Source organism: Cylas formicarius, unplaced genomic scaffold (assembly GCF_029955315.1).
Source record: "Cylas formicarius isolate icCylForm1 unplaced genomic scaffold, icCylForm1.1 PGA_scaffold_2__14_contigs__length_35257938, whole genome shotgun sequence".
NCBI classification, from domain to species: domain Eukaryota; kingdom Metazoa; phylum Arthropoda; class Insecta; order Coleoptera; family Brentidae; genus Cylas; species Cylas formicarius.
The window spans coordinates 29,112,984-29,126,079 of NW_026844319.1; the positions used below are offsets into that span (position 1 = coordinate 29,112,984).

Consider the following 13,096-nt stretch of genomic DNA (forward strand, 5'->3'; position numbering starts at 1 on the left):
CACATCATGCGCACCAAACCGGGAAATGTCAATTCGGCCAGAAGGTGGCGAGGTACGCCGAGGCCTATGGGCCATTTATGAATATCTATGCCGTACTCTGTAAGAAGAGCAATATGGATTCGATAAGTCCATATTTTAATTGAATTTTTAGACGCGTGGTGCCTATAGTTTTATGAATTAGGGCTTGTTTTGTGTGTGGATTGTCAGGTGTCACGATGTCTTATATTCTTGTTGGTAACCAGGCCAGACGTGATCAGATATCTCATACGAGATGAATATTTGTCAGCTGGCCCAATGGCCCTTAATATAGTTGGCCATTAGAATAAAAGAAATATTTTGGTATTTTAAAGTTGGTCGAGATGTCCGCTTCCTCGGAAGTGAATTTGAAACAAACTCTTCGGAAAATGGAGTACCCGCTGTGTGCCCAAGAAGCTCTAAACAAAATAGGTTTTCGGTGGTCGCTCACTCATAGAAGAAAACTACGTCCTGTTTGTTTGCAGTCGAGTTAATATGCGCCCGGATAACGAGCATAAAGAACATGGACCTTTCCTTGGATCTAATGGCGGAGTTTGTGTTCTACGAAGTGGACCGCAGGGGACACAAGCGGAACTACCCGATGACCCCATTCACTGAGCTGCAGCTCCTGGACATTCTGTTCGAATACTTGAACAAAATACCGAACGAATCTTCCCGCAACACCTTATTTTTGAACCTGTTTAGTCCCACTACCGCCGCGCTGAGGCTGAGCATTCTGAGCAAGTTAGTGTCCTTAGCAATCGGCATACCATCTCCGACCATACTAATGTCGACCAGTACGTGGATGCAGCAGCTGGGGAGCACTTCGGCCAATAGCTGCAAACTCGCGGAGAGCTTGGTCAACGATTATTTCCACCTGGCCCATAACCCGAACGAAAAGCTGAAAGCTTTGCCCAACATCGCACCCCAGTTTACGGCGAACTTCTTGACGGCTATCGCGGAAAATTACTTTCTACCGAAGAAGGACACGATGTTCCCTCCTATCAAATTGTTGCAATGTGTCGCCGATTGGGTAACGCGGGTTATTTCGGCCGTGGCCATTTTTTTAAGTGGCTACTGTGTTCCAGGTGTCGGCGAATCCGCTACTTTGCGTCGCTGCCCAGCAACGACAAGCCGTATTGCCCCCGGGGGCCATTGCGATGGAGGCGACCACCCCTATCGCGGGCCTGCTTCGATGGTGCATCTTGGCCCCGATATATCAACAAAACGACGAGATTTACTCCAACCTCTATTTGAATCTGCTCGGGAGCATCTTGGAAATACCGAGGAGTAATTCGTCCAAGGCCATTTACGCGCAGCACCTGTCCGCCTCGATTTCGCCCCTAATATTGTACTATTACAGGGATTTAAAGAATAAAGAGGACGCGAAGCTCGGTAATTTTTCGATCTTGTGTGATCCCGCCATGCAGCTGTCTCTGGATCGGTTCGGGCAAGCGATCCAGATCGCTTTGAGTGTTAACGCTATCTACGGGCACCTTGACGAACTGTTAAATAGTATTCAACAGTTGCCCTACAATAAACTATTAAGTATTGTTATCAACAGGCATAAGCAGAATAAACCAATTATCATAGTTTACGCTCGATTTTTTGTCTATGTGGTTCCGATTATTTTTTGTCTATGCGGTTCCGATTGCCGCCAATCCAGCACGCGTTGCTCGACTTACCCTTTTTTTAATCTTAATGGGCGAGTCTACCAAGGTCATTCGGCAAGTTTACGCAAACAGATAATCATGGTATAAAATTCCCGAAGGAAAACTCCTACGTAGGACAAATCCATACATATCTGCCCATGACGAACACTATTTTCAACCGAATCTACATTTTATCCAGCAGGAGCAATGTCCATGGGCAATAATTCCCCTGCGAATCCACGTTTTCTGCCTACTTATGCCAATACTTTGCGTCAACAAAAAAAAGAAGACAATGGCCCCGTTCTGTCATACCATAGAAACTTTTGTCGGTCCGTGATGCCCAGTGTAAACATTTTACTACAAGTCGTATTATTTTTAAATTAACTGCTATGGAATCTTTAGTGGCCAACGTAGAACACTTTAAATTCGATATAGAGGTCGCGTTGGATGAGCAATATGGGGCTCTTCCACTGCCGTTTTCCGGAATGGACAGTAAGTGGTTTTAGGACGACCGTTAATGGAATATATCTTACTGTGGTCGCGTTTTAGAATCGACGGCGGCGGTGTGTCAGTTTTTCGGCACCGTCGGTTGTGCGAAGGGGCCCAACTGCCCGTTCCGGCACGTCAGGGGCGACCGAACCATCGTCTGTAAACACTGGCTGCGCGGGCTCTGCAAAAAGGGGGACCAGTGCGAGTTTCTCCACGAATACGACATGACCAAAATGCCCGAGTGTTATTTTTATTCGCGTTTCAACGCGTGCCACAACAAGGAGTGCCCCTTTCTGCATATCGATCCAGAAAGCAAAATCAAAGACTGCCCGTGGTATGACAGGGGTTTCTGCAGGCACGGCCCGCACTGCAGACACCGGCACGTGAGACGGGTGCTCTGCACGAACTATTTGTCTGGCTTTTGCCCGGACGGCGCCAAGTGCAAGTTCATGCATCCTCGATTCGAAATTCCTGCTCCGCCCGATCAAAACAAGTCCGACCAGAAGAAGACGCCCGTTATCATTTGTCACTTTTGCGGCGAGCACGGCCACAAGGCGATCCATTGCAACAAGATGAGCGAGCACCACCACAACAAAGAGCTGCAGCTCTTGGGGACCGAGGAGGTTAGGAAAGATGGCGACATACAAAACACATTCATTCAAAAGATGATGCCAAAGAGGCTCGAGGACGTGACGTGTTATAAGTGCGGGACGAAGGGACACTACGCCAATAAGTGTCCCAAAGGCCACCTGGCGTTCTTGTCGCAGAAACAGAATAGTTCGGGTCTAAATTCCACGTAAAATGAAAGAAATATTTTTAGTGTTTTTTTAAAATAAATTGAATATAAAATTGGATGTACCATTAAATAAAACGACAAATAAATGGAAATAGGTGTATTTTTTATCCATTTCTTACATTTATATATAATATATTATGAACAACACATTTATATTAATCTCTTTAATATAACAAAAATAATTCGGTTTGCAACACACTTATAAACCCCTGTGAAAATAACCTCGTAAAATTTTTCCATAGAAAGAAATATTCAGTTGTATAACGCTGGCACAACTATAACACCGCTTAAAGTTAGTTCTGATTGGCATAATTACTCCGAAGTACAATGGACGTTAAAATTCCATAGCGAAATACAACGAGTCGTTACAAAATTTTAACGTTAAATAAGTATAGTCAGTTTGTTTCCGTGACGTCACACTTAAGCTGCCCTTGAGGCATACTCGACCTGACGCACCCTTCCCCGCAATCCCAGCCGATTAAAAAATATAAAACGTCATGTGACGGGATAATTTGCAATGTGGCTGTTTTTTTTTTCACAATTCGTTAAATATTTCTCTAAATAAATACGTTGACGGTAGCCTCACCGCCCTTTGCTGCCGAAACTCGCGATATGCACGAGTAATTCTCTGAGATACGCCTACTAGACAAATATAATGGCTATGTTGATACGCAAAGTTACTAATACATGGCCACTGACAAATCTCGCTATGTTCTGTGGAAGAGATCTATGTATACGAAATTTAAACTACCATCTAGTACACGATTGAGCGGTATTTTCGCAAATAGTTTCCTTCGGAAATTGGCCAAAACTTTTGCAAATCTTTTGTCGAAAGTTTATGTAACTTTTTTTAGAGGGTATGTGACGCAATCAGGTGGGAGAGCGAGGAGGCACTTTTATAGCGTGGAGGAGAAGAAAAAGTCACCACCGACGCCTGTTCGCACCGTTAAGCCCGGTAGACACGATTTTTTGATGGCAGACGAGACGCCATTTTGTTGAGCAAAATGGGCTCCGTTATTTTGGTGGAATTTTGTTTTTAAAGGTTGTTTTTTATATTTGGGTATTACGAACGATAATTTTTAGCCTGTTTTAGCGCAATGATACCATATGACAGCTTGAGGATTTTTGTGTGAAGTGCTGCATAAAATCCAATATCCACCATTTCTGTACTTTCTAAAACCAATTTCTGTTGCAATTCTCTTACTTTTATAACTAATTTAGGTTGCATATTAAAATAGGTACAGTTTTTTGACTCGCTCTACAAGATTTTTAAACAAACAATCTATTGGCACTTTTTATAATCATATATTTAATCTGTCTATATTCTTGAGCATTCTACCAGCTCATAAAATTATTACTTAGATTTATAGACAACCTTTCGTGATTTCGACTTTGTTGAAAACGAAAAATAATTTATTTTATATGTTAAATTTTTTGCAATTCGACGCGTTGCGATATTTACGTGAAAAAAATAAGCCCAGAAATTGCGTCGTGTTTACCGGGCTTTATCAACAAAGCCCAAGAACACTTCTCTGCTTCTTTCATATCAAATATCCTAAGTTTCTGATTGAACGTTAAATATTTGACAGTGGCCCAACGTTGCTAACGTATGGGGCCGAAACTTGCCAAACATTCAACGCCGTCTAGTTTCTGCGGCGCCGCCAGAATAAGTTTACGGTTATGTACAGAACCGATATGATAAACATCACATATGACAGATTGTCGCTAGCTATACGTACGAAGGGATATGTCGACACACATTTAACAGCGCAACACTTATTACGTAATCGTTTAACAATAAACTACCTAGGTTTAGAAGATTGTCATGTTTCAATTATGTTAGGCCATCGATTGACGTGTACAAACAAAGCCGTTTAATATCGGCCTAGCTATGGTTTCGACACGATAAGAAGTACAGGAAAACATCTACAAACAGTCGTGGGATAGATTATATGGCGTTGTGTATGGATACGTTCACATTATTAGTACCTATTATTCAGTCGTTTTCTGAAGCATAGAAGGTTACGCCGATGGCCGTTAGAACTAACCAAGCTTGTCGTTTGCGTTGCAAAAACACATGGGTAATTTTTTCGAATTTTATTTTAGAAACGGCGTTGGCAGATCAGCCCAAAACGCAACGCGACAAGTTAAATTTTTAAGTTCTCCGTAGGTGAGGGTCGAATCGAAAGATCGTATCGTAGCAGTTTAAACATAACAGCTAAGGTAGCCGCGAAACAATGTCCGCCGTTCGATGTTTTGTCTATTGCTATTCGAAGCGCAAACCGTCATCAATACTGGGATGCATTCGAAAACAACGCATTTTTAGAACGGAAGAAAGCCGGCGTTTGATGCGATTGCCGCATATTGCTATATAAATATTTTCCTTTTTTTTGCAATCACGACCGATTGAGGCTCCGATCAATGACGTTTTAAAATACATATTACTCACGTGCATTTTTTCCCTGGTTTTAACGCACGGACGAGAATTGTTTACAAGCTTCAAAACGCCACCACTTATATCGAGACGGCTTTGAAGTTCTGCTTCTTTTCCACCAGATATTTCGCGGTCTGTGTCCCCGCGAAGTTTCTCGACGGCGTATTATATTTTCACTGTTTAACCAAATTTTAATAATAGAATATTGTCTTTATATCTTGGCGCGTTCGTTCTTACTATGGCATAGTTGTGTTTTTTTTTGTTACAAATCTAGCACTAAGGAGTTTGGTGTTATTCTTACAGCAATATGCTCTTTAACCGAACGCGGCAAAGAACGGAAACCATAACGAAAGTCTACTTCTAACGTAATCACCTGTTTAGTGACAGGTATTTTATTCTAGAGAAATTTACATCCCAATATCAAAAAAGAGAGTCTCTGCGAGATTAACGAGACGCGAAGGATGTACAATGTGGGCCAAATAGTACGCTTTCAAAGGAAAACTCCCCATTCTGAAGGAGCGAACCGGCGGAAGATTAATATTTAATTAATTAATAATAAAATCGACTTAACGGAAGGGGGAGTTTCCGTTTAAGATACGGCCCAATCCGTAGGATGGAGCATATTCTTCTTTGACCGCCGGGTCGGGCAAGTGCGCCGTGGGCGTTCGCCCAATCGGGATCCTTATAAAGTGTATTTGGTGTAAACGTTGGTCCTCGCATTGACGCGAACAACGAAAAATTTAATGCAATATATAACCTACCTCCCCCCCCCAAAAAAAAAACAGGCCCCCTACGTAAATTTACATTTACCTACACATAATACACCGAGTTTTTTTGTACCGGGCGTCCCAGGCTGATAGTTATTTTCGAGTTGCTGAAACGGCCGTCAGGGGGCGATGTATACAACATTTACTAAGGTTAACCACAGTTGAAGTCAGTATTGTTTTCAAGTCGAGATTAATTCAAATCTTTTTCGGAAATAAAGGTTGATGATTCCAAAAAACCTTAAAGCGTTGCATGGCTTTTACTGTGCTTTTGAAAAAATTCAAGGACGTGGTAGATAGTAAAAAAGACTCAACAACCCATGTTTATATTCACCTTAAAAGTGAGTAAACTAAACATTTCCGCTTTATCGTTTGCTGTTATAATGTCTAATCATCTCGAATTTACCAAATAAAACGAAAATTTATTATTTAGGATAAGAATGGTAAAATTAAATCAAATATAAATGTTTACTTAAAAAAACTAGTAATTCTTTGGTTTTGGCACGACATTTTTTTCGGCTGGACATTAATAAAAAACCGGAAAGGTAGAAGTGCCTGCCAAAGTTTAGGTTATTTTATTAATGTTTTAGGTTAGGATGCGTAATGTTGTAAAAAAGTAGTATCTTAATTTTTTTTAATTTTCTTATAACTAAAATTGGGCAGCTATTTCGAAAACTCGAAAACTAATTGATTTCTTTTCCGCTCTTAATGGGACACTCGGTATGTTTTTATATAAGCGAAGCGCGTTCATCTGTTCTTTCGTTACAAATGGCGACGACGTTACATGCACCTAACCAAACCCAAACACCGGCTCCTCCAGAATCAGCCGGGGGACTCCTCCGTGGGCGACTCTCCTCCAGGTCAAGGCGAATCGTTCGAATCGCTACCTAGAGAGTGAATCGGAAACAGGGGATACCAACCGACGTTCAGGTGGGTGAGGGTAAGCGAGTCTAGCGCTACCTCAGCCCCGCCCAGACCTTGATTATGCTCGAATCCTCCTTGGCGTTCCCAGAGCATCACGACCTGCAACGGAGACGCTCGACGCTTTCAAAGATGCTGTACTCCTTGGCGTTTCTACTCACCAAACTCCTCCCCAGCACGTCGCACGCCTGATACTTTAAGGTCTGCCTGAATTGAGGCTCGCAAGAATGCCTGCACACCCTGGTCTTCTTCTTTTGCAGCCACCTCTCGCCGTCACGCAGGTAACACTTGACGTAAGTGTCCGGCGGTGCTTCTTTGGGGGCTATGTGTCGCGCGCACACCACCTATCGGAGGGTTCTCAACTAACACTCTTCGCTGGATATTTCTAACATAACCTCAATAAGTAAGTGTGCACTATGATTATACTTTCTTTGGAATATTGTTTTGAGTAGATTTTTAGCACTTTCGCGTGATGCATTTTCAAAACACGGCTAGTAGTTACAAGAGGTTCTTCCTTCAACACAAATAAAAAATTGTAAAATGTTTTTTTTTTTATTTCATTGAATTGATCAACAACAGGTTAGACTATATAAATAAAAAATCGCTAATTGGTAATAGATAATCCATCTCTTTTATTTAAGTTCATAGGGCATACCAGCCAACCAATGTAATAATAATCTGTGGTTCCGAAATGGACGAACGTCTCCGGAAGACGTGCCCATTGTGCAGAAAATTGTAGAATTGTAGAAGAAGAAGATCTGTGGTCATAACCACAGTTCGGACTTTTGAAGGGAATCATTGCACATGGCGGACTTTGCTCCTGCCCGGTCCCATATAATGTAGAAATCGGTTGAAATTAGTGTCGTTTAATATAAAATATTGTTTTGTATATTCGTCATTTGAAGTGATACAGGCGCAGTGCCTATAAATTTAAAAAATAGTGTTCGTCTTATGCGGATGTATATTTATTTGTTATATGTTATTCCACGCCAGACAGGATCTTATATCCGCTATGAGATAATTGCGGGGGTCGTTAGAAGAATCGGTCGTCATTTTATGACAATCTATTTAGAAGTTGTTCCACTGTTTGAATATATTAACAAACCTGGAGGATGATGTATTAGGCCAGACCCTTTCATTACGAAGGCATCCTTTAGGAATTTTTGTCAATAGTTACCTATGCTGTGCTGTAAGCTAGACCAAATAGAGCGCAATTTACAAAAAAAACTCACTTTTTTCTGTTTTTGCTTGTTGTGTTATGTTGTAGAATTCACTAGCAATGTTTTTCAAGTAAGTCGTACCTTTTGGACTAGAAATATGCAGAATATTCGTTTTTTAACAGATTTTGGAGTTATGTTATTTAAAAGAACGTTTAGTTGTTGGTTGGGATTTTCGTGGGGTCGTACCTCGACCTCCAGTTGACCTTTGGTCATCAACAGGCCCAGTTTGATTTCGACCGGCTTGGTGCCGGACAGTCTGAAGCCGCGAGGCTTGATTTGTCCGGGGCCCAGGCGGGGGGGCGAAGCCCTCTCGGGGCTCGACGGCGGCGACGATTCTTTGATCTCTTTGGTTTCTGCCACCTCCATTACGCTGTTTTTGCGATTGGACGCTGCGCTAGATCCTGAAAATTTTGGGGAGATCTTCTAATTTGACGGAAACTTATATAAGACTCGGAACACCTAGAACAGCCGCCGGTTAGTTTGAAATAGTCGTTCCGTACTGACGACCACACAGAGAAAACTAACGGAAAGAAAGAATGTCAATTTGGAATGTCTCCCCTCTTGCTTAAAAGTTAAAAAATCCATGTTAACACTTCCACTTTAAAGGTTTTCTCGCCCGATGGTTTTGTCGTGAGAATGGACCACTTTTTTTCGAAAGCAAATAAATAAGAATAAAATAAATTTTGAACTTGAAGCAAACATCGCGCTATCTGATAATTATTTTTCTAAATGTCTCCTTGTGACGTCACGCTGCATTAAATGTCAGCTGGTGGGCCCGTGCGTCATTTTGTATGAGTTATAGGTTATGTGTAAATCAAAATGCCGAGTTGAGTTATTATTGTTTCATTTTATACTATGCGTCCACTCGTTTGGTTTGAAATAATGATCAAAATTCAGTCAAAACTCTAAAACAAGCTGAGGTTAAATAAATTGCGTAAAGGGTGTACAGAAGAGTCCAATAAAAATTGCAGATAAAAAAATGTTTCATTTTGTAGAATTGTACCCATTCTACCAATATAATAGAAATGGACGTCTAACGATTCATCCTGGTTTGGAACGGTTTGCTTTCTTCTCCTCTCCAAGCATTTATTCCATTGAAGTGAAAAAGAAATACGTTTAAATGTCTTTGTAGATGGTATAGGTCTATTATTGTATTGTTGTTACTTTTAATATTTCAGATTTTTCATTTTAAGGAAACCACAATTAAGTAATAATTAAACCTATAATAATAACTATAATGTGCTGTATATTTTTGAAATCCGCATTTGCAGAGCTCCTCGCACAATGATACAGTGCATTCAACTAGAAAAGAATTTTTTTTTCGCAAACTTTCAGTTTATTTGATGTTATTATTTTTTGTTTCGTGTTGCGTTTTACTTGACTACGTTAGTCAAGAAATGTTGCAGTTGCTTTCCTCTAAGACAACTTTCGTCATTCCAATTTAGTTCGTTCTGTTCACGGTGGCGCTAGTAAATAGTGTTCCGATATTGATTCAGCAACTCTCTTTCGACTAGTTTTCTCTATGGACGACCGTTCCCACTAACCTGCCCTTTAAGTTGGACTAACTATAGGGAGCAACTAAATTTCGGTAAGGAGACACCCAAGCTTCTTTTGACGTCGTATTTGACGTATTTGTTCAGAACCTCTAGATTAAAATGTATTTCGTTGCATTATTTATATCTTTTCATTTTTAGCGTCTTTAGTTCCTGCGTCCTTAGTTGATGTCAAATTTCGTGACTTAAGAACGACTTTATCAGAAAAATAATATTGGTGAAAAATATACAGGGAAATTGAGTTCGGAAACTTAGAGGAAAGTTCCAACGTGGTAAAATAATAGTAAATATTATTTTAAACGCAGTGGGCTGAATTCTTAACGAAATAAACTGGTATTTTACACGTAGGCATGAATTAGTAAAAGTACAAAATAAAAGTGCTTCAAAAATCTGTCACTAGAGGGCACTTTACCCAGATTTTTTTTGTTTTCCCTGATCTATTTAGACTGATATTGCAAAAATAGAACAGATAGCCTTAAACAGAATTACAAATCATCAAAAATTGTTACTCTTCTTTTTAAGTCGATAAATGTTATCGTTAAGTCACAAATCGTGATTTTACCCAATGAAATTTGAAAAAGTCACCGTCACAATCTTTTAAAAATTAGTTTCTATTAAAATAGATTATTATCCAACTGCCACTGTGATAGCCCATCAGGAATATTCAAATACTGAATATCGTGATATGCGTAACGGAAGAGCAAATGGAAATGCAGATCAAACACGACGGCTTTATATTGACGCTTACCCTAATAAAAACGTTCCATTTGCTAAGACATTCATCAACATACACAGAAGACATTCAAACAATTCTGGCATATTCCTCTCGATCTTGTGTGGCGCATCGAGACTTGTCCAATACCTTATATATTTTAGCCATGAGTTTTTCCTTCTATCTTTTCTTCCATTACATGTTTTAAGAACTGGTACTCGGAATTTTGAAATATAGGCAGTTTTTCTTCTTTTTATTATTGGCAACAATTCTCTTTCTCTGCCCATTGAATTTAATACTTCAACATTTGTTGTGTGATCGGTACAGGAAATTTTGAGTAGCCTTCGATTCATCACGTTGGCCTTTATGGTCCAGGTTTGTACACCATATAGCAGTATGGTAACATTTTATAAAGCGATATCGAAGCGTTAAGTCCACTGTTGCTTGGCAAGGTTCTTCTATTAATGAATGCTGTTCTGGCTCGCTCGATCCCGTCTAAGTCTGGATCTAGATCTTCTTAGTGACCTTTTGGATGTTCTTGTTTTTTACTCTTATATTTAATTGCGTGTTCTGCCAACCACCATTACCTTCGTCTTGTCTATATTGATCTTCAGTCCCAGTCGTTCTCCTTCAGTGTTCTATCTATCTATATCAAGGATACCAAGGTATAAATGAACCGCTGTAAGAAAAGAAAGAATACTTCAAAATGAACGAGAAAACTTGCTGCTTAGGAAAGAATTGCTTGCTCTAGAGTTTGGGAAGTTTTGTATGAAAATGATCCTCGACCGTTTCATGTTCAAAGGGTTCAAACAGAGTATGAGGTTGATGAGCAATTGAGAGTAATTATATACAATCAAATTTTAGTAAAAATTCAAAATTGCAGTCGTGATGACATTTTAAATTTTCGAAATATTCATCAGTGAAACCTTGAAAAGCCGCATTCAAAAATTGAAGGGAAACATCAACGCCGGTTTTCTACAAATGTATGGGCAGGGATTATAAGAGATAAACTTATAGGACCGCATTTCTTTAACGGATCGCGTAATGGGGAAACAAGTGGTTAATGCAAGATGGCCTTCACCCCATTTTACATTGGCTCTACGAAGGGATTTAAATCAGGCATTTGAACATCGAGGGATTGGTCGGGGCGGAGCTCTAGCTTGGCCGCCTTGCTCACCAGATCTTAATCCGATAGATTTTTTTTATGGGCACTTAAAGTCTTTAGTGTGCGAATCAATCGTGTTCCACAGTATTTTTTCAAATCTATAAGAAAATATTTAGATGGGCATTTTCATAATGAATTGTAATAAGCTTTATATACTGTTTAATTTTATTTTAGAAAATGTAAATTTATGCTTAAATTAAACACCTGATTGCATCGACTTATGCCATTTTTTCACTTTTTTTATTTGTAGCAGACCGTTTTGAAAAACTTAGTGCACGTCGCCTGCAGGTTAATTTCCACTTGCTTTTACGTGACAGAAATGCATATGGCCATATCCAGTATCACCTATTACCATTATTTTACCATATATATATTATTTTAAAAATAAGAAGGTGACGTCTTAACGTGAGGCTAACCACGTATTGTCTGACTCTTAAACAGTGTGCTGGTTACAATTGCAATTACCTCTAAGGCAACACTTCGACTACTACTCACCTCGCGGTATGGAGCTAAAAATAAAGCCCGGAAAACGAGCAGCAACTACTATGGCTTATGAGCGGACATTCGATGAATAATCGAAAACAGAAATGGAGATGTGTGTGGGACGAGAACACAAAAAAAACATGGGAATGGAAAGCGCTTCCTATGAGCACAACATACGACGAAAGTTGTTCCTTACCGGCGACGTTCGGCTATAGATCCCCTAAATATTTGTGTGGATGTACAAGAAGAGAAAAAGGGTCATTAGTTGTCAACGAGAGAGAAAGAGAGAGATAGAGAGAGAGGATCGCCATGCGGGTACGACAACAAGATCGTTACTTACTTCTTCTCTTTTCCGCTGTCAAGCTCATCGTCCTTCCCAGTTCCCCTTTGACCGCTTTCAGGGACTTTAAAATCTCCTCCGGGTCTCGGAGCATCCGGGTGCAGCTGCTCCTCCGTCTGTCGCGGCTGTACGAAGGCGGTGGCGGTACCGGAACCGCCTCTTGTTCCGCTTGTTCTTGCGCGGACTGGAACGACGACCTCCTGGAGCCGGGAAGTGATCGGGAAAAGTCCTTTCCCAACTGATACACTTCGACCTCGAGCTGCTCGGACTGGGAGGAGCCCCGCCGAGAGCCCCACGCGTGGTCCGGGTGCAGCAAACTGGCGCACTCGCCTGCCCGAAGAAAACCGCGTTAAGCAAAAATCTTCGGCAGAAACCGAAAGAGAATTGTTTGTTTAGAGATTTCGCTTGGCACGGTAACTTTCAATATCATTCTTGAGTGAGTTTCGGGGACTGGTGCCATATAAAATCCATAGGTTCGCAAATAACTAACCCCTAAGCATTCGGAATTGTGTTCAGAATCTTAATTTCATCAAATTGCATTTTATTATATCC

General features: G+C 40.5%; 3 protein-coding genes across 6 annotated transcripts in view; 2 read left to right on the plus strand and 1 right to left on the minus strand.

The window, feature by feature from the left end:
- Positions 1-347: 347 nt before the first annotated feature.
- On the plus strand, positions 348-1,775 carry LOC132698676 (integrator complex subunit 15). Its single transcript, XM_060664869.1, has 4 exons — positions 348-447; positions 501-759; positions 814-1,048; positions 1,104-1,775. The coding sequence occupies exons 1-4, from the start codon at positions 360-362 to the stop codon at positions 1,773-1,775; spliced, it is 1,254 nt and encodes a 417-aa protein (XP_060520852.1). The 5' UTR covers positions 348-359.
- A 214-nt stretch (positions 1,776-1,989) lies between these two features.
- Positions 1,990-3,042, plus strand: LOC132697852 (cleavage and polyadenylation specificity factor subunit 4). Its single transcript, XM_060663552.1, has 2 exons — positions 1,990-2,159; positions 2,217-3,042. Exons 1-2 carry the CDS (start codon positions 2,057-2,059, stop codon positions 2,954-2,956), a joined length of 843 nt encoding a protein of 280 aa, XP_060519535.1. The 5' UTR covers positions 1,990-2,056; the 3' UTR covers positions 2,957-3,042.
- Positions 3,043-3,044: 2 nt separating this feature from the next.
- The window catches only part of LOC132697851 (regulating synaptic membrane exocytosis protein 1), a 91,572-nt gene continuing 81,520 nt past the window's right edge, over positions 3,045-13,096 (minus strand). For 3 of the 4 annotated variants that reach the window (XM_060663550.1, XM_060663548.1, XM_060663549.1), the window contains 4 exons: positions 12,545-12,874; positions 8,478-8,692; positions 7,233-7,415; positions 3,045-7,173 (listed from right to left, as the gene is read on the minus strand). In XM_060663550.1, coding sequence (XP_060519533.1) covers positions 7,012-7,173; positions 7,233-7,415; positions 8,478-8,692; positions 12,545-12,874 — 890 coding nt within the window. In that variant the 3' untranslated portion in view covers positions 3,045-7,011. Of the gene's footprint in view, positions 7,174-7,232; positions 7,416-8,477; positions 8,693-10,594; positions 11,236-12,544; positions 12,875-13,096 lie in introns of those variants that run through there. The other variant, XM_060663551.1, reaches the window with a different exon arrangement.

What these genes read in the sequence shown, in the direction of transcription:
- LOC132698676 (XM_060664869.1), top strand. Translation starts at nt 360, where the DNA reads ATGTCCGCTTCCTCGGAAGTGAATTTGAAACAAACTCTTCGGAAAATG. An exon ending in AGAAGCTCTAAACAAAATAG is followed by an intron (nt 448 to 500) that starts GTTTTCGGTGGT and finishes GTTTGTTTGCAG; the next exon opens with TCGAGTTAATATGCGCCCGG. An exon ending in AGGCTGAGCATTCTGAGCAA is followed by an intron (nt 760 to 813) that starts GTTAGTGTCCTT and finishes AATGTCGACCAG; the next exon opens with TACGTGGATGCAGCAGCTGG.
- LOC132697852 (XM_060663552.1), top strand. Translation starts at nt 2,057, where the DNA reads ATGGAATCTTTAGTGGCCAACGTAGAACACTTTAAATTCGATATAGAG. An exon ending in GCCGTTTTCCGGAATGGACA is followed by an intron (nt 2,160 to 2,216) that starts GTAAGTGGTTTT and finishes GTCGCGTTTTAG; the next exon opens with AATCGACGGCGGCGGTGTGT.